Source organism: Platichthys flesus, chromosome 11 (assembly GCF_949316205.1).
Source record: "Platichthys flesus chromosome 11, fPlaFle2.1, whole genome shotgun sequence".
Classification (NCBI taxonomy): domain Eukaryota; kingdom Metazoa; phylum Chordata; class Actinopteri; order Pleuronectiformes; family Pleuronectidae; genus Platichthys; species Platichthys flesus.
In genome coordinates, this window is record NC_084955.1 from 25,677,769 (window position 1) to 25,696,649 (window position 18,881).

Below are 18,881 nucleotides of genomic sequence, written 5' to 3' on the forward strand. Positions count from 1 at the left end.
TGATCTGTATTAACTTCCTTCTGTCGGCTGAAGATCCAAACCCCTAGAAGACGATTACATATGAAACAATAACAATATTTATTCTATGTTTGAATGGAAAAGTCCATTGTGACGATTGACCCCATAAGAAACTGCAGGTTTCAACATTTAACTCTTGTCTCAATAAGAATGAAAAACCAAGTTGTAAAAAGTAGTGGTCTCTCAATGTGTCTGTTGATGAGCAGGTGGTTTATCAGTCTGTCGTCGAGTCTGTGATGAATCGGAATTTTAAAAATAGCTCATTCCACACTGCAGGTTCGTAATCTCATTTTACAAGTGTGTCCCTGTGCATGTCCTGCACGTGTCAGCTTTAAGAGTAATCTGCAAAATGGACACATTCCTGATGGCTTAGCAGTGGCTAATGAAAAACAAATGATGCACATGTGGCTGATGCTGGGCTGAGACTTATCTGTGTAGTGGAAAAGGAAATGTTCAGAGTCGCTGCCAATAGCTCGACACAGGGGGGAGTCAAATTCACTTTCAAGTTAGTCAAGGCCGTATTAATACAGCAGGTGAGCACTCAATCTCCTTTCATTTCATATGCTGAGAATAATATTCAAATAAAAAATGAAGAATTACTATTGAGAACCGTTTGAATTAGAAAAAGCTAAGAGATATTTCCCATTCTCTGTTTTTATTACTTCAGATATGAATTGTAAAATCTTGTTTGTATCTTATTAAGCACAACACATATGAAATCCAAAGCCTCTTTTGGGTTTTAAACTCAAGCTTTCACTTATGGAGCTAATGACAGGGAAGCAAATCAAATTGTGGCCGTGCACAAGGAGATTAGGGAGGGATTAACAGTTTGGGATAATCTAGACGAGGGAATTGATCAAATCACATGTTGCTTTGCAATAACCAGCCTCCAGAGGAGCTGAATGTGATGACTATGCATCAGTTAGCTCTGAGAGGAGGTGTGGGCATTTAAAGCCACAAAGGTTCTTCCTCTTTGAGCGGCGACCTGAAAACAGCTCATGATTCCCTGTGGCCTCTGCCAGCTACACTGGGGCCGTCGGATGCTTTGGCATCCTCACTGGTGATACTGTGGTTTTCAGCTGCGTGTTTGGTCAACAGACAAAGAACAGACACAGGACTTGTCTTCACTTCAGGACATCCCTCACTTGGTCCATCCTAGGAAACCTTTGGATTCCTAACACGGACCAAGTGTCCACTGATCCGCTCCAGCCTCACACAAACCAGCACGTCCCTAAAGTTCTTCCAGTTACTGACTGTAAATAAAGATGGACGAAAGGCCCCCCCTCCAGCTTCACCAGCGGCCAATCAAACAACAGACTTTGCACTAATGTTGGGAATAATAATGGCAAATATTGAAATGAAGAGTTGATGTACAGGTAGAAAACTTGTCCAGCTTTTTAGTCGTAACACAACCTATTGTGATGCTCTGGTTGTTTCTGGAGAAATTAACACAAACGTTTTGCAGGATCAAACAGTTTTTTTAATCAACAGTTAACTTTTAAAACAAATAAAGATGAAGAAATGTTTAATCCAAGGGTTACACACAGAATGAACACAGACTGAGGGAAGATCAGTGTTGTTTCCAGCTCATCTACACCGGGGTCGGCCCTCATCACCAGAAGATCTGGAATCTCCTCGTGTTTCCAAGTTGACGTCTTCGTCTTCTTCGTGTCCGGCTCCTCTTCTTCATCCTGAGATGTTCGTGTTCTTCAGGTTTCAAGTCACGTGTTAGAAACCTCAACACGTCCACTCGCTCACTGGGAAGCTTCCACACATGTCCTGTGTGTTCTCACATGGAGTCACTCTGACATGTTACACACATTTTACCAGGAGGCTGCAGGAGAAGATCCAGAACATGTCCAGACACTCTGACTCAGACGTTTGTTCTCACTGACAGAAGCTCCTTCTAGAATACAACAGCCCTGGATTATTTCCTCCATATAAATGGTGGACACAATGAGAAGCACCTTCCAGTACAATAGTCTGATGACTGGTTGTGTTGTGAATTGTCTGACATGACAAGAAGATAACACAAAGCAGAACTAGTTGATTTTGGATCAAGTTAAAACATTTAAAAGCTTCCAGTTGTAATAACTTGACCAACATTAGATCAGATTTCCTCTAAAGTCAAACTCACAGTCCAAGTTGCAGCACAGGTGACTCTCCTTTGTGTGTGTGTGTGTGTGTGTGTGTGTGTGTGTGTGTTTACAGCAGTTACTGTACTTGTTCATTTGAGCTGAACACCTGAACTCATCTGGTGTTGCATAGAAAAGTGGTTTCTCTCCATTAGACTCATATAATCAGCTGATTGAATGTGTTTCAAGAACTCAGGTAAACAAAGATCCATCTGTTTCTTTTTAATCAGCCACTCTGATGAGTTGTTAGTCGGCCGGTGAAGGAGCAAAGTGGCTGTATCACCACTGAGCCCCCCCCCCCCCCCCCCCCCCCCCCCCTATATACTTTGGGGGATTAACAATCTGTTACCTGTACAATGAATTGCTGAGACCATGACCAGCGACCACATTCATTTTGAAGCTCCTGGTCTTCTGCACCAGGACCTGAGGTGTTTATGAGCTTATAGAATTATCTACTGTGCATCACAAACACCTTCACATGATCAAGAGCAGCTTCACAAATCTTAGCTTCTTTTTTTTTAAACATTAAGATAAAAAAAAAAACCAAACAAGATGTTTAGTCACTTTTTAAAATGTGTGTGTGTAAATGCTCAAATCCTGAATAATGAGCCAGTTCTGTTTCTCTGATTTGATTAAAAGACAAATAAAAACCACAGAGGTCTAATGAGTGACACATGATGGAGCTCCATCAGCAGCAGTTGAGGTCAGACTTGAAAATATTTTTTTCCCATCAGGAGCGAGACCTTGACCACGAGCAGCTGAGCTTCTGCTCTGATTAAAACAGTTTTTTTTGGTGTTTGCCATCACAGATGCTGTTTCAATAATGTATGTTTGTTGCTGGGATGAATACCTGACTGTCCCCTAGTGGCAGACGCACCATCTTAACAAATAGAAACCTGAGTAAGACTCTTTCTGTTGAAACTCCAGGTCTCTGCACAGTCGCTCATGTTCTTCTTCTCCAGCGCTCTGAAGGAGCAGCTCCCCTCTTCCTGGTTTCTTCATTCACTTGTTCCCGGGACACTTACAGTGGGTTGATCCTCGAAGCTGCAGTGAGTTCAGATCACATAACCTGCTGCACCTCAATGCTCGTTACTATTCAGTTCAACTTCCACGGCGTCTCCGCAGCCCTGGCGTTATCTGCCCTGCGGCTTGGAGGCGAACCTCCTCTCCCACTCCTCCTCCACCACTTTGAAAAGCTCCATTGTTGCTTTTGCATCCTCCACAGACGAGTGACCCTTCTTCCCAGTCTGAGGACACAGAGAGGATGAGGTCAGCAACAACTACAACCACAGATCTACACACACCCCCACGATGACTTTGACAATAACATAACTTTATAGCAGCTGGCAACTTCAATTAGAGCATTCGAGGTCCAGAAGCAGCACACGCCCCTCTGTACATTGTGCGACAGCGGAACAGCCCAGCAGTTTAAGTGCTAATGCTAACCGCTACGAGAGGTAGAGAGTAGTAGTGGGGGAGTGATCGGATCTCTCGGCACAGAGGTTAATACTGAGCAGGACCTTGGAAGGGAGAGGGAAGTGTTGGAAGCTAGGACACGATCTCGGACAAACACCGTACCTGGATGTCGCGGTTGAAAATGGCCTTGGTGAGTCTCTTCAGGGACGCACACTCGTGCTCGGAGAAGCCCGCCTTCAGGTTGAGCAGTGGGATCCGCGACGTGTCTCTGGTCAAGGCCGCCGGGTGAGAGTAGCCGAGCACCTTGAAGTCGTTGTGGATGGCGTGGCCGATCACCACCTTCCCCATCAGCAGCCTCAGGATCTGCCAACAGAGAAGACGCTCACTCACCGGTCCGGTTCCCACAGCTCCGGTCAACTGACACACTGGTTTCCATCAAACTCAAAGATATGACTGAGAATCAACACAACGGCAAACTCACCCTGAGAGTAAATGTGTTCAAGAGTCAAACTGGTGATTTAAAAGACAACAACACACTCTCTTTCTCTCAGGTTCTCTCTCTCTCTCTCGCTCTGGTTCTCTCACCTCCTTCCGGGCCTCCGGGTACGGCGTGGCCTTGATGAGATCCCGGTGCCGGATTCCACTCCACCGGGTGCGGTAGTCAGTAACGGGCATGGAGGGGTTGATGAACTTGTCGTAAATGACGTCTCCATCATAGGACACGATGCTGCAGCGGGCCAGCTGGCTGATGTGCCCTTTAGGCCCCACCCCCACCATCTCACAGTCCATGGCGAGGAACTTTGTGGGGATGGCGGTGGATGTGGCAGCGGGTTTGGTGCTGCTCGATCCCGAGGGGCCGGGGTCGGCGGCTGCAGACTTTAAGGTCACGGGTTCCTTTGGCTTGTCGTGGCCTCCTCGGCTGTTGGCGTTCAGGGTGGAGGCCGGCAGGCGGTGAGCGGCCGCTGAAGGCCACGAGCCGCCGGGCCGAGGTAAACTGGTGCTTTGTGTGGAAGTGGCCTCTGACCTCATGCCGTTGTGGAGAGGGGTCTGGAAATGTCTGGGCCCACCGGGGGGGTCGTCTCTCCGTCTCCCTTCCACGTGTCCCTGTTGCCCGAAGTGTTGCACGTCTTTAAAAAAACGCCGGTTTTTGCACTTCCCTGTCCTCTTCTGGGCCGGGTCACCGGACAGGCACACGTTGATCGTGGGGTTCGACATGGCACGTCACCACAGACCGATCATCAGCCGGTCCGCTCCTCGACTCTGTGTCCTTCGTGGACTCGTTTACATCGACTGGAAACGGTTTAGAGGAATCATCCTGCAACACAAACAGTGGCACAGTGAAGCTGCAGGTGGATCCTCGGCACATCGAGCATTTTACGTGTTTATAAAAGACTGAAACTGTTTTTCAGATATTTGCAGAGTTGCAGAATTTCTTATTTAGCTCAATCAATCATTTCATGGACAAATTGATAATAAACCGTGTGTATCCACCTGCGATCTGTAGCACAATTAAATACAAATGTTATTTTTAAGTATTTGTACGATAGAATCCTCCCAAGACGTGTGGAAATTGTAGTGTTTGTACGATAAAATAATACCATAATAATCGGTAATGTTTGTATTTGTACAGTAAAACAATCCCTTGAAGTAAAGTATTTTTTGTTTTTGTACGGTAAAATACTCCCGGGACGTACGATAGTGACGTACGTCCGTTTCGTACGCTAGCTGGGGGACGTTAGCATTAGCTCGCTTCGTGCTACCCGGCGGGTGCTCGGCGGCCGGATGTGATTCCGTTACCGTGAAACTCGGCGACGTCATGAACTCGGACACGTTGACTCCCGACAAACCGCCGCCGATGAACCGTGCGACACCGACAGCGTGAAGTTAAACCCGGACTCGGACCTGCTGCCGCCGCCGTCCACTGACTTCCGCTACTCTGAGCCTCCACTTCCGGGTTGCATGCTGCCTTCGCGGACAGTCGAGGCCGTGGGTCAAAAGCAACACAGCATCAGGGCAAGAGTTTAATAATATATCTTCTCCTGCTCCTTCTTCCTGATGTTAGTGTCCACTGGGATGTCCACGTTACCGCTGCTGCCATCTTCTGTCCTTTGTCCACCAACGTTGGATCCTGTTGGTCAGTCTGGAATCCGAAGTCCCACACTGTACCACTTCTGAAATAGGCAAACACACAACACTGCAAAACAAACTGAAACTGTCACTGTGTAATAAATATAATGAACAAAACAAGGTAATTGATAACAGGATAAAATACCAAAGGTAAAATATTATATTATAATATTTGTTAGTAAAGACATCAATTAATAAACATCTTTAATAAACAGGACTAAAGTTTGTTCTACTGCTCCATCCTCCAGTCCAGAAGGTGGCGGTAATGCACCTACATGCTTGTTTGCCAACCACAGAAGAAGAACTTACGAGACATACCCGGATGTACCCCGACACATGCGGAAGTAACCGTTAGCTTCGGTGGCTAAAAGCTAAACGCATCAACTAGTTGATGAATTCAAATCCAAACACTCGACATGCGTCAGCAGCGCTGCGTCACACCGGGACATTTCACGTCGCGCTGAAAGCTGCGTTGTCTCTTTAGCGTCCTCATGTTAGCCGAGGCGTCCGCAGCACAAGATGCGGGGACGTTCACACCGAGTCTGTCCCCGGATCAGCAGAGAGACATGGCGGAGAAGATCACCGCGTTTCTGTCTCAGTACAGACACCTGTCCGACACGTACAGGATTGTACGTATCACGAGCGACCTGAGCGGATGTCTGTTGTTGTAGTACCGCCGCCCGCCGCCATGACCACTCCAGTCTCCTTAGACCACAGAGCATCAGCCTCAACGCGTATTTGATTGTGTGTAAACTTTGTTAGCGCGTTTAAACTGTGTCTCCAGTCACTCTTCAAGGACCAGTTGTGTCACAGTCGCACAACAACAGCTGCTTTCTCTGGTGCTCAGTCCCAGTGAGAGTCTCCAGGAAGTTCTGTGGACTTCCTCCAGCCTGTCCCCTTGATTCAGGTCCACAGAAAGTCCAACTGAGACAGTGTGAGACATCTTGAGTGTAGCTGCTTTCAGACACGCACTGAACTCTCAACATCCTCCGCAAACTCTCTGGTGGATGTTTGTGTATGAATGCAAACATCCCAGTGAGAGCCTCAGAAGCAGAAGAATCAGGAGTTTCTACGAACTTTACTCTAGAGAAAGTCACGTCACAAACACACAAACACACAAACACAAAGATATCAGGAGAGTTGTGAGTGCCGAGGAGCTGTAACAAAATCACATCGCAGTAAACATGTAGTAAACAGACCCACAAACATCTGAATGAGAACCCAGAATGTGGAGCTAAAGCTGCGTTCATACCCAGCTCTTTAGTGTTTGTGGTGTAACCGCCATGTGTTGTCGTCCCTCAGGAGTTCTTCACTGAGGATCTCTGGCACACATTACCCAGCAGCTGGCAGGCCGCGCTGCAGGACCTGTCCTATCCACAGGTCGCCGACCTTTTACTGGACGTGAAACATGGAGACAGGAGGTGAATATGTGTTTTTACACTCTCTGGTCAAAGTAATACAGGAAAGTGAGAAACAGAAGCACAGAGCCGCTACAGGTTAATGTGTAAGACCAACACTTTACAGCAAAGCACTGGGATCTTTCTGAATGTGTTGTCAGTTAATTACTCTAGAATAATGTCCGCAGTAATACTAATAACCACAGACTTGTGTCGTTACAGTTACCCTACCGCGTGGCCCCTGTCGCTGTTGGCTTTCCGTGCCACCGCCCATGCTCTGGCGTTTCCCAGAGAGTGCAGGCGGGAGCGAGGCGGGCGAGCCGGGTCGGTCAAACCCGAGGAGCGGCAGAAGAACCAGAGTCAGCGCTCGCTGCTGGGCCACATCTTCAGGAAGCACGTCAAGCCCAAGAAGCAGTATGAGATCGACCAGCTGGGCACGGTACACAACTGCCTGGTTCTAATGGTTTGAAGCTCAAATTGAACTTGATCCTCTGGTGATTGTCTCTTTAATAGTTCCTCTTCCATCCCCAGCTGGTGAAACAACTGTGTGACCTCACCGACTGCAGCCGAGTGGTGGACGTCGGCTCTGGACAGGTATTATTGCAACCAAGGCAAGGCAGTTTTATTTATAAAGCACATTTCATACACAGTGATGAAGTGAAGAACATTGAAAACAACACAGAAAAAACATTTAAAGACATTTTAAAATCAGAATAATTTATAGGTAAAACAAAAAAATAAGGAAAATCCAGTCCATATAAATATATACATTTAAATATTCTCTCTGCTGTGAACAGGGTCATCTGACTCGTTTCCTCTCCTTTGGACTCGGGTTGTCCGTGACCGCCATCGAGGCTGATGGGGCCCTGGTGGCAATGGCGTCCAGGTTTGATGAGCAGCTGCTCTTGGCGTTGGCGAAGCAGAAAAAGGTTGGAGCTTTGCTGCAGTTGAAAACATAAGATCACATGACCCCTCACATACACCAGGCATGAGCGTGCCAGTGTAAACAGGAGGAAGCATTTACTACTATTGATTGAACATCATCTCGTCTCCTCCATGTAAACAGTTTGTAAAATACAGAGTGTCACTGAACAGCAGCTGTTAGCAAAGAAGACAGAGTCAGTGACACTTGTGATTCGTTCTCCATGTTGTTTTACTCTGGTAGCTGGAGCTGACGATGGAGTCAAGTTATGGAGTGTAAAAATATATAATAAACATCTTTCTTCTTCCTAGAATGTCTTGTCTCAGCTTCCAGCGCCACAGTCCCCTCCCCGCCACGTGGCCGGATGGGTTAACCCCAAGGAATCATGGGAGCTTTTCATCAAGCATCTGAGTACAGCAGAGTGTTTCAGTGAAGATCCTCCGACTCCGTGTGGACCCAGCACAAAGCGATTTGGGGGATCGGAGCCACATCAGGAACGTTCACATGACTCCACAGACTCTCAGGACTCAGAACTCCAGCCAATCAAGAATGAGTCTGGAGATCAGTCAGGTCCTGGAACCTGCTGCCCATGCACCCAGCCTGTCTGTCAGGAGGAGCTTGTTCTTGAAGAAGACAGCCTGCCGGATCATCCAGACTTCATCCTGACCGGGCTCCATGCCTGCGGGGACCTCAGCGCCACCCTCCTCCGCCTCTTCGTCAGCTGCCCGTATGTTCGTGGCATCACCTCTGTGGCGTGTTGCTACATGAAAATCACCACAGAAGAGAACCACGACCACCCGGGACTGGTTGAACCACCCACTCCACCGACACTGGGACGGGAATCAGGTCCCTCGGAGCTCGGTTACCCTATGAGCTCCTGGGTTCGGGGGTTGTCGGGACATCAGCTGTCCTATCAGGCGCGAGAGGGGGCGTGTCACGCCACGGAGGACTACGTGCTGAGGCTCCGGGAGGAGGGCGAGCAGCTGAGGATGCACTGTTACCGGGCGATGCTGGAGACCTTCATCAGGGACAAGAGGCCGGATCTACGTCGAGCAGGAATCCAGACCATAAAGAAAGCTCACTTATTACCATTTACAGAGTGAGTAGCACGAGTAACTGTGAGTAAAGATGGACGCCTCCTGAAGGTGAAGCCAGAACATCTCATTCACCCCCTGGTGGCCAGCTGCGGTATGGGTCATAAACCCTGCCTCCTGGGACCAAAATACAAAAATCCAAGCAGACGTTAAATAAATGTTTCTGTCATTTTAGGTTGTTTTATCACAGTGTTTGTGTTTGTGCAGATTCAATTCATGTTAGCGTCCCAGTGATGACAGAAAGGGTTTTGATATACAAACAAACAAATATGTCTCATATACAAACTGCTTCATGCTTTGTGTCCACCATGTCCTCTCCCAGGTACGCCCAGCTGGGTCTGGCTCGGGTCAGCCTGCCGCCCGAGTTACCTCTGGACCCGGAGCGGGTGGAGACCATGCTGAAGCAGCAGGGCAGGGTGGTGGTGTACTCCAGCTTGGCGCTGCTGCTGGCTCCGGTGGTGGAGACGCTGGTGCTGCTGGACAGGATCATCTACCTGCAGGAGAACGGTGAGCCGGACGACTTGTAGCTTGGTGCACGACTGATTCAGCTTCCTCTGTAACCTCTCCTCTCCTCTGTGCAGGTGTGGACAGTCAGCTGGTCGCTCTGTTCCACCCAAACTTCTCTCCCAGGAACCTTGTGCTGGTGGCTCGGAAGCACCGTGAATGACACGGTGGCACTGTCTCATGTGCCGACACAGTTTTACCGTTCAGCTTCGAAGGAACATGCTGGAAATCTGAAGAACTTGAATGTTGGACACACAATGGACGTGGACTGTGTTGAATCCGTGCAGGAACCTTCAGACCGTCCTGTGGTTTAATTCACATCACGTCAGACTGGTCGTCATGTTTTCTCCTCCACAGAACAGAAGCAGGTGTGTGATGGGATCTTGTGGCATGCTTTAGTTTGTGCCTCTATGAATATTTAACTTATTGTATTTTTTTATTCCATTACCGTCGTTCTTTAAAGCCGTGCTGCAGATCCTGTTCTTTGCTTTTTTGGACGTGGACCACAAAGCAATTAACAAAACCTGTGTTTTAATTTTCAGGCACAGCAGCATGACAACTGTGTGTAAATGAAAAACAGATGAAAGTCTTTCAGGTTTTCTTTGTTTCAGTTTGTGGTGAAAACAGTTGGAGATTAAACTGTTGTGTTTACGAATGTGAATAAAAGTCCAGTTTTCTTCATAACAAGCGTCATCATTTCTGATTCACTCACACGTGACTAATGACATCAGGGTCATTTTATTTACAATACCTTTGTGTGATTTAAACGCTCAGAGCAGGTTTTACTAGAAACATCTAGTTGTTGTTGAAGATGGTTTCTGTCATTTCAGGTTCTCATCACACTGATGATTTCTTCATGTGTTCATGTTTCTGATCCTGTCTCTTGATTGGTCGAGTGTGTCAACACATTGTGTTTCAATGCAGTCTTACATCAGCTTGTGTGAAATAATCCACTTTTCTGTTTTGAAAATCCAAGTTCCAGACAACGGGAGAGACTGGTGTTACAGAAACATGCAACAAACAAGGCTTCAGTGCTGAAGGTCCTTCCTTCCAGAAGTCAGAGTCATTGTTCCAGATTTATGCAACAAGTTCTTCTCCCCCCCAAGGTTCTACAGAAAACACATGATCACAACCAGATGTTGAGCCTCGTACACAGCTCAGGATCCCTTGCTCTGAATTCCTCAGAATAGGGCGGCTGCTCTGAGACCAGTTTGGGCCTCATTTTGTGTCCAGCATCTTGTTGGCATGTGGCCCCCCAGTGGTCCGAAATCAGTTCCACGTTTGTAGAAACTCCATTCGCAGACTCATACTCCACCTCCAGGGAGCAGAACAGATGCCTGAGGCTTTGTGAAGCTGAGCAGCACAGTGTCTGAGGTTCCCAGAAGCTATGAAGTGTTTCATCCTGGTGGTTGTGGGACTGCTGCTGTCCCCTCAGCAGGCACACGGCGGCAGAGATGACAGGCCGAACTGCAAGCCGGTGACAGCCAGCTTCTGTCAAGGAGTCGGATACACCACCACCCTCCACCCGACTGGAGTCCCAGGCTACAGCCTGCAGCAGATTGGTCAGATCGTGGAGACGGCCTGTTCACCAGCAGTCGCCACACTGATGTGTCGCGTGGCTGTGCCAGAATGCAGCTCAGCAGACGACAGCCGGCTGAAGCCATGCCGAGCTCTCTGTGAGAAGGTCAAGACCGACTGTGACTCTGCCATCAGAGCCAAGCGCTTGTCCTGGCCGACGAGGCTCCGGTGTGAAGCTCTCCCAGAGTCCAGCTGTGTGCAGGTGAGGGTCACACAGTGGGTGTATCGAGGGGGTATATCCCTGTTTGAAGAGTCTTCAAAGGTGAAACGTCCTTTTTTGTTTTGTTGCTGATATTTAAATGAGAGGATGTTTACCGCTCATTTGCTCATTAACTCGATTTGTAGTTTTTGTGTAAACTTGGTTACAAACAGAGCAACCAACACACAAATGAAACCGGGGGGAAAACAACCTCTTTGGGAAAGATAATCAAATACCCTGAATCTTAAAGTTCACACCATGCAGGTCATATGGAACTCACAGAGCCACTTGGACCAGCGCAGGTCAATGGGACCGTTGTGAGAACTGCAGAAATAAGAATTTATATTTTGTGGAAATGTTTAATTTCTGTTTCTGTTCTTCCAGGGTCTGCAGCCAAGGGTTAGTCCAACTCCCCCGGCAACATGTCAGACCATCAGCTCCACCTTCTGCTCAGACTTACTCTACACAGAAACCATATTGCCCAATCTTCTTGGCCACAGAACCCAGGAGGAGGCAAACCTGGAAGTTCATCAGTTTTTTCCCCTGGTGCGGGTGGGCTGCTCCCCTCGTCTGAAGCCCTTCCTCTGCTCCCTCTACACTCCTCAGTGTGTGGCAGGGAAAGCTCGGCCTCCCTGCAGGACGGACTGTGAGCAGGCCCGCTCCGGCTGCGAGTCCCTGATGAACAAGTTTGACTTCGTGTGGCCTGAAAAATTCAGCTGTGACAAAATGACGACAGATTCCTGTGAACACGTAAGTCTGACCTCTTTGACCCGAACATGTGACCAAAGGGATGTTTACTGAGGATGCTCTGATCCAGCTTCCTGTTACTGTGACGCTACTGATCCCACACTGGGCTCTGTATGGACGCAGTGGAATCGTTCTCTTTTCAAACAGAAACCTCACCATGACTCACTGAGTGTTTCCAGAAATTCATAAAGACAGAGGTTATTAAACTGGACGTTGTGTGCTCACTCAGGTTTTGTGCTGACAGCTTCGTGCTCACTGGACAGAACCACGACTCTGGTTATGATGTGGTTTCACTTGGATTTGCTCTGCTTGTGCTCAAACTGTGCGCTTGCACTCAGATTTCCTGCACTCAAAAAGTTATTACCTGACAGATATTCTATTGGTTGGGAAATCCTGACGATGTCATTGGACAAAAAATCTGAATGCAGAGGAAAAAGTACAAGGACACACGTTTCAAGCTGGAGCGCAGGAGACCTGTGTGTAGGCGCAGAGTTTGAGCACAAGCAGAGCCAAGCAACGCACAATCAGGGGCTGAAGTGAACACATTACACAACCTGAAGGTGAATGTGTCCTGCTCTTGAATAAAGAGCTGGTGTCACACAGATGAATGCTGGACGGACACATCCTGGTCAAAGTTACAGTTTTAAAGGTCATGGAAGCGATGCAGTAACAGAATGAAGGTGCACCTGTGAGAAATGACAACTACAGGAGTGACACAATAGTTGATGATGCCCTGATTTGCGTTTGTGTTCGTACATCCAGGGTCAAGACGGCGTCGATGGCCAAACCCCCCTCGCCACCTGTCAGACGATCACCGTGCCTCTCTGCAGCGACCTCCCTTACACCGACACTGCGCTGCCAAATGTGTTCGGCCACAAAACCCAGACGGAGGCAGATTTGGAACTACAACGCTTTCATCCACTGGTGAAAGTGAAGTGCTCCCCTCATCTGAAGCCTTTCCTGTGCTCCGTCTACACCCCGGAGTGTGTGGCCGGGAAGGTCCGCCCCCCCTGCAGGACGCTCTGTGAGCAGGCCCGGTCCGGCTGTGAGTCCCTGATGAACCGGTTCGGCTTCACGTGGCCTGAGAAGCTCGGTTGTGAAGCGTTTACTATGGAGTCCTGTGAACACGTGAGTCTGCTGGGTTAGGGTTAGATCCTGATGTGTCCCTAACGGGGGGGGGGGGGGGGGGGGGTAATCTCTGTGGGATCATTCAAAGTGTTGTTTTATTGAACATGACCAGGAATCTGCCTAACTAATTAACTAACTGACTAACTAACTATCTATCTATCTATCTATCTATCTATCTATCCAACTAACTAACTAACTAACCAACTAATTAACTAACTATCTAACTGACTAACTAACTAACTAACTAATTAACTAACTATCTATCTATCTATCTATCTATCTATCTATCTATCTATCTATCTATCTATCTAACAAACAAACAAACAAACTACCCACAATCCTTAGTTGTGGTAGGAACGTCTCTTGTGGATCTTCCTGTAAAAGCTGAAACACGATATACAAACATAAAAGACACAAACTACAATATATCACAACACTATATCAACAAAAAGGTTCCATTTCAGAAGAAGCAGCTGGAAGTTGAAGTTAATGTTTTATCACCCGTCACTCGTAATGGATCCTGATTATTATTATTGTCGTTACTAAAACATGATTTGGCAGCAGTGGTGAATACAACTCCCAGTGTGCACCTGTGTGTTGTTGCAGTATGGAGTGAGCAGCAGTGGGGGGATCTGTGAGCCCATCACCATACCGATGTGTGAGGGTCTGTCCTACAACCAGACCATCATCCCCAACCTGCTCGGGCACACGAGTCAAAGAGAAGCCGTCATGAAGATGTCCTTCTTCAACTCCATAGTGCAAACCGTGTGCTCGGTGGACATACGCCTCTTCCTGTGTAGAGTGTACGCCCCCCAGTGTGTGGCTGGGGAAGTGCAGCGGCCCTGCAGGTCTTTCTGTGAGCGAGCCAAACGGGGCTGTGAGGGGCTGATGAGCAGTTACGGCGTTTCCTGGCCGGCTGAGCTGCAGTGCAACTTATTCCCAGAGGAAAGGTGTATATCAGTAAGTCCCGGGCTATTGATCAAAGAATTCTGTTCAGTACAAAATACAGTTTTCAATCAGAACATTATCTAAATGCTGCATCGCTAGATCTATATTCACCTGGCATCTTCCCTTTCTCTTCTGTTACAGGAAGACAGCAGGTCTGAGGTATGTGTGTTGTTTAGATAAAACCTTGTGTGTGTATTCTCTGTATTTCACCACAGAGTTGAAAGTCAGACTTACAGTCTTGTGTGACACTTGTTCCCGACAGACGCTGAACGCAGAAGCCGTTCTCACTAAGCTGAATGCTGGCGGCTTCACTGTTCGTGGCAAATGTTCGTTTTCTTCCCACTAATTCTGACTCTTATCTCATGTGAATGACAAATGTTGAAACTCGATCCGTTCCTCCTCATTCTAGCCTTGAGTCTGAAGACGGCCCGTCTGCTGTTGACGCTCATGGATGTATCCTTTGGACCCTTCTCTCTTTTCTCATGAGCTGAGTCTCAACTCAGGGGCTGCGTCCTTTAGAGGCTGCACCGACCACAGACGGTAAAGAAAGATCCACCACATGACGGCTCCGGGAAAAGTGAAGCCAAAGTGTCTCAATTGCCCCCTGGTGGCGGCTTATCACACTGAATTATTCACGTAAACCAGCAGTTTAGACCATGATGTGGTCGTGTCTTCGTGTTTTATTCAGAGTATCGTCCCACAAGAGGGAATCGTGATGATAGGATTTCCATTCAGTTGAGCTCTTTAACAGCACATTCAGTCGGACCACACTGGAGACCTGGATGTGCTGGAGCTCTTCAAGCTGGAGCATTATGTGGCCATTATCAGGAGGGAGTACGTGGAGAGCTACGAGAGCAGGAGCCCCTCCTCCGTCACTCAAACCCAAATGAAGAGAGCTCTGTCTGTTCACGGTAAATACACACCTAACACACAAAATACACAAATCAGCATTTATCTTTTCACAGGTCTCAATTCTGTCATTAAATCAGAAAAGATATACAAAATGTGTGAAGCTGAAGATAGAATGAAGATGAGACAACTGCCTGAGTTAATCACGTGGTTTCTCTTCTCACTCAGACTTCAGTTTAGACGATGGAACTTTTCAAACTCTGTGGCGCGAGCACGGCTCCCGAGGTGGGATCGACTACGATGAGTACGTGGCGCTCCTCACGAGGCTCCAGATCCTCAGAGGTAAATATCAGCAGGTAGAGGAGGTCGTCCACACAGACACCTGGAGCGTGAAGGACAAGGACGAAGGACTGGGCAGCACAACAGGGATCAGGGAGGACGTCAGTGGTGGAGGAGACGTTTAGTAAAGACAAGAGGGCTCGAGGAGAAGTCAAAGTTATGTTAGTAAATGTGTACTTTCATGTAAATATGGACTTTAAGTACTGAGAGTAAAGGCCTTTGCACATCAACAGAGGCCTAGATGCAAATATTTTCCCCTGACTCACTCTATATACTTTGGTGTTTTCCATCATTGGCTGAAACAGGAAGTTTGTGACCACTTTTGGTTTAAAAATCCAGATTCCACTTTTATATTTGCCAACAGAATATTTTGTGTTTCAGGTCGTTTCAAGGCCCACCTGCTGAATCTGCCATGTGACTGCCAGGTCGCCAGCTTCTCCTTCAAGCAGGTGACAAAGTTTGGATTCATCCTTTTAAATGTTAAGATACTGAAGGTTACTTGTGTTTTTAACACGTTGTTTTATTTTTCTCTCTTTTCAGTTCTTGACATCAGCCATAATCTGAGAATCAAGTGGGAGCTGAGCTGAAGGAAACATTTTTAAACCTTGATTCTATTTCTTTAACGGCAGCGGAGCCGGGAAGGAGCAGAAACGTTCAACCTGAGGCTTCTTCCTGTTCATGCCTGAAGTTTGAATTGTGTCACTGTTGTGTTAAACCTGTTCTTTCAAATCAAATTAAAAAACATTCTGTAAAATTGTTACATCTCATATTAAAACTACAGTTCTGCAAACTTCTCCTGTTTCTTCGTCGCTCTTTGAATCTGATGGAATGAGATGTTTGAGTGAAAAACCACTGTGCATTAGGGGGCTAAAGAAGAACCCCCCCCCCCCCCCCCCCCCCCCAACACGATTGTGTTTTCAATACAACAAGTTGTATTATACGTGCAACACTACGGAAACATATTGCATTCACTTGAAAAAAATCAAAGGTTCTGTTTTTCTGAGATTATTGTAATCTAGTGTTTTGATGAAGTTACACTTGTTCAGTACGTGTAACTGCTGCACTATATTCACTTTATCTATCATATCCCCATAAAATTCATAATATGTACTATTCATAATCATGTTGTGCAGTATTTATAAAACGTTATTATATTGTTATAATCAGAATCAGAATCAGAATCAGAATTCTTTTTATTGCCTTGTATATTTTCACATACAGGAAATTGCCTTGGTGTGGTTGGTGCACTTTACAAACAACAATATAAAAACAACAATATAGAGCAATATAAACATCAATATAAAAAACAACAATATCGAAAAAATAATATATACAGTAAATGTGTTGTGTGCGGTTTTAAGGTGCAAAGATTGGTGGTAGTGCCAATAATGTAGTGTTATAAATTATGTGCGAGGGTGGGGGGGGGGGGGGGTCAGCAGAGTCAGTGTGATGGGGGGGGCTTGTTTGTGAGCCCCACTGCCATGGGGAAAAAGCTGTTCAGGTGACGCGAGGTTTTAGTCCTGACGGCCCGGAACCTTTTCCCAGATGGAAGTCTCTGGAACAGGTGGTGACCGGGATGGGAAGGATCAGCGATGATCTTGCCTGCTCTCTTTCTGGTCCTGGAGTGGAACAGGTCTTGGAGAGCCGGCAGGTCACAGCCGATGACCTTCTCAGCTGACCGAATGATCCGCTGCAGTCTGCCCTTGTCCTTGGCAGTGGAGGCAGCGAACCAAACGGTTCATCGGATTTTCAGAGATAAGTGAATGCAACACCTCATCTGAACAACACAGATTAGAATTAGATCGTTTCGCATGTTCCAGACGACGTATCGCCTGCTCCTGCCCCTCCACCTCCTCCTCTTCCTCCTCCTCCTCCTCCTCCTCCTCCTGCTCCTCTTCCTCCTCCTCCTCCTCTAACTTGCGGTGTGAAGCCTGTTGTTTTGTGAATTTCTAAATCTTCCTCACATTCTCTCAGTAACGTCTGAGAACAGTGATCTAAATAACTCTAATCAATTCACATAAAACAGTAGTTCTTCAGCAGCACCATGTACTCTGTAGTAGTGTTGGTACTAGTACTCGTAGTGAAGACATTCAGAGAGTGAGCTCGTTATTTGTCTCTAGAGAAACTAAAGACTCTCTGATCGTGTGGAGCTGATGAGACAAACCTGAAGTATTTTCTTATTAGTGAAACTTTTAATAACTTAAGATGCTGCACATTTCTCATTTTAACTGAGGAGACAGACTGATCTACTGGTTTCAGCTCTAACTTTATTATCTGAATATTACCACTTGATTTTGAATTCCTTCTTTAACTGACCCTGAAACTCTGTTATTTATTGTCTGATTGTTTTGAATCACACGTTTAGATTCTGTATCGTCTCCTCAAACTCTCAATCTGCTTCACAGATGGATCAAGTTGATGAAATCATACGGCTGTTATGTTATTTATTCCCTAATGAGCCAATCAACACTACACTGCAAAGTTCACTTGGTGCCGGGGTGACGATTGGATCATGTGCCACTGTTGGAGCGATTGTCTTTGGTCTTCCTGGTGCTCTTGTGGGTAAGTAGCAGTTAAGAAAAAACACAACAGCTCCTCTTACTCGTCTGATAATATTTACCCCCATCACATTTGAGATGAGAGCGACTCATCAATATCCTCTCTTTCCTCATTTTGCATGTTTGAACTAACTATTCGTCCCCTTCCTCCATACAGGTGGAGCGGTTGGAGGAGTGGTGGGCCTCTTGCAGAGCAAGGATGATTTGAAACCGCTGCCTCAGGTCTTGAAGAAGCTCAGTGATGAGAAGAAGCAGGATCTTTATTAGGCTTACGATACTGTGACTTTTCATCATGCGGATTATTAATGGCGTGTCATCAAAGTTCAACACGCCACGACACACAAATTGCTGTAACTTCCGTGTTCATGGGTCCAGCTCCCTCAAACTACATGTGTGTATCCACGGCCCACCCCGGAAGATGTACAGATACTTTTAAGGAATGGGCGTGTCAAAATAACTGACTAGCGCTCCCTAAAGGGCAGCCGCGGCACTACGATTGGTCTACATCTACAAAAATCAATAGGGACATGTGTCTTTTCATGACAAAGAAATAAGTCTCTTGGACAGATATGCTAAACCACACAGGAAGCCCGCCATTTTGGATTTGGTAGCCATTTTGGCCATATTCCACACTTTTACTTTGATGTACTTGTTGTAGAGCTTTCATCAGATCAACGTGAAATTTAGTTGAGTGTCATCACAACAAGATGGAGATGGAAAGTTATTAAAAGATCGATTTCTTGTCTCACGGTGTGACCTTGGCGTGGCGTCAAAGTTTGATTACACTCCATGAAAACATGAGCTTCTGTATCTTGGACATATTTGGTCCAATCCAGTCCAAACCCGACATGTAACACAAGAGTCGCGACCTGATGACATCTACAAAGACACCATGATTTAAAACGATAGCACCACCTGCTGG

The 18,881-nt window shown here is 46.8% G+C and overlaps 3 protein-coding genes across 5 annotated transcripts; 2 read left to right on the forward strand and 1 right to left on the reverse strand.

Annotated features, from left to right (window-relative positions):
• Positions 1 to 2,453: 2,453 nt before the first annotated feature.
• isg20l2 (interferon stimulated exonuclease gene 20-like 2) lies at positions 2,454 to 7,009 on the reverse strand. 3 transcript variants are annotated; one of them, XM_062398867.1, is made up of 5 exons: positions 6,949 to 7,009; positions 5,367 to 5,740; positions 4,155 to 4,884; positions 3,732 to 3,932; positions 2,454 to 3,400 (listed from the first exon to the last, which is right to left on the reverse strand). In XM_062398867.1, the coding sequence occupies exons 3-5, from the start codon at positions 4,782 to 4,784 to the stop codon at positions 3,287 to 3,289; spliced, it is 945 nt and encodes a 314-aa protein (XP_062254851.1). In that variant the 5' UTR covers positions 4,785 to 4,884; positions 5,367 to 5,740; positions 6,949 to 7,009; the 3' UTR covers positions 2,454 to 3,286. The 3 variants fall into 3 exon arrangements, with proteins under 3 accessions (XP_062254851.1, XP_062254849.1, XP_062254850.1); XM_062398865.1 differs by lacking the exon at positions 6,949 to 7,009 and adding an exon at positions 6,006 to 6,139; XM_062398866.1 differs by lacking the exon at positions 6,949 to 7,009 and adding an exon at positions 6,006 to 6,128 and having other exon boundaries at positions 5,367 to 5,763.
• mettl25b (methyltransferase like 25B) lies at positions 6,181 to 10,291 on the forward strand. The gene is made up of 8 exons (XM_062398864.1): positions 6,181 to 6,325; positions 6,999 to 7,117; positions 7,316 to 7,532; positions 7,625 to 7,687; positions 7,891 to 8,022; positions 8,327 to 9,114; positions 9,432 to 9,616; positions 9,691 to 10,291. Exons 1-8 carry the CDS (start codon positions 6,188 to 6,190, stop codon positions 9,774 to 9,776), a joined length of 1,728 nt encoding a protein of 575 aa, XP_062254848.1. The 5' UTR covers positions 6,181 to 6,187; the 3' UTR covers positions 9,777 to 10,291.
• A 494-nt stretch (positions 10,292 to 10,785) lies between these two features.
• LOC133964657 (uncharacterized) lies at positions 10,786 to 16,183 on the forward strand. Its single transcript, XM_062398863.1, has 11 exons — positions 10,786 to 11,393; positions 11,775 to 12,140; positions 12,900 to 13,265; positions 13,872 to 14,225; positions 14,355 to 14,372; positions 14,476 to 14,539; positions 14,623 to 14,666; positions 14,974 to 15,124; positions 15,291 to 15,404; positions 15,783 to 15,850; positions 15,942 to 16,183. The coding sequence occupies exons 1-11, from the start codon at positions 11,001 to 11,003 to the stop codon at positions 15,963 to 15,965; spliced, it is 1,962 nt and encodes a 653-aa protein (XP_062254847.1). The 5' UTR covers positions 10,786 to 11,000; the 3' UTR covers positions 15,966 to 16,183.
• Positions 16,184 to 18,881: the final 2,698 nt, after the last annotated feature.

Coding starts and splice junctions, on each gene's coding strand:
- mettl25b (XM_062398864.1), top strand. CDS start 6,188: ATGTTAGCCGAGGCGTCCGCAGCACAAGATGCGGGGACGTTCACACCG. Junction 9,115..9,431: donor CACTTATTACCATTTACAGA/GTGAGTAGCACG, acceptor GTCCTCTCCCAG/GTACGCCCAGCTGGGTCTGG. Junction 9,617..9,690: donor CATCTACCTGCAGGAGAACG/GTGAGCCGGACG, acceptor TCCTCTGTGCAG/GTGTGGACAGTCAGCTGGTC.
- isg20l2 (XM_062398867.1), bottom strand. CDS start 4,784: ATGTCGAACCCCACGATCAACGTGTGCCTGTCCGGTGACCCGGCCCAG. Junction 3,933..4,154: donor ACCCGGAGGCCCGGAAGGAG/GTGAGAGAACCA, acceptor CTCTGTTGGCAG/ATCCTGAGGCTGCTGATGGG. Junction 3,401..3,731: donor TTTTCAACCGCGACATCCAG/GTACGGTGTTTG, acceptor CTGTGTCCTCAG/ACTGGGAAGAAGGGTCACTC.
- LOC133964657 (XM_062398863.1), top strand. CDS start 11,001: ATGAAGTGTTTCATCCTGGTGGTTGTGGGACTGCTGCTGTCCCCTCAG. Junction 12,141..12,899: donor CGACAGATTCCTGTGAACAC/GTAAGTCTGACC, acceptor TCGTACATCCAG/GGTCAAGACGGCGTCGATGG. Junction 15,405..15,782: donor GAGGCTCCAGATCCTCAGAG/GTAAATATCAGC, acceptor TTTGTGTTTCAG/GTCGTTTCAAGGCCCACCTG.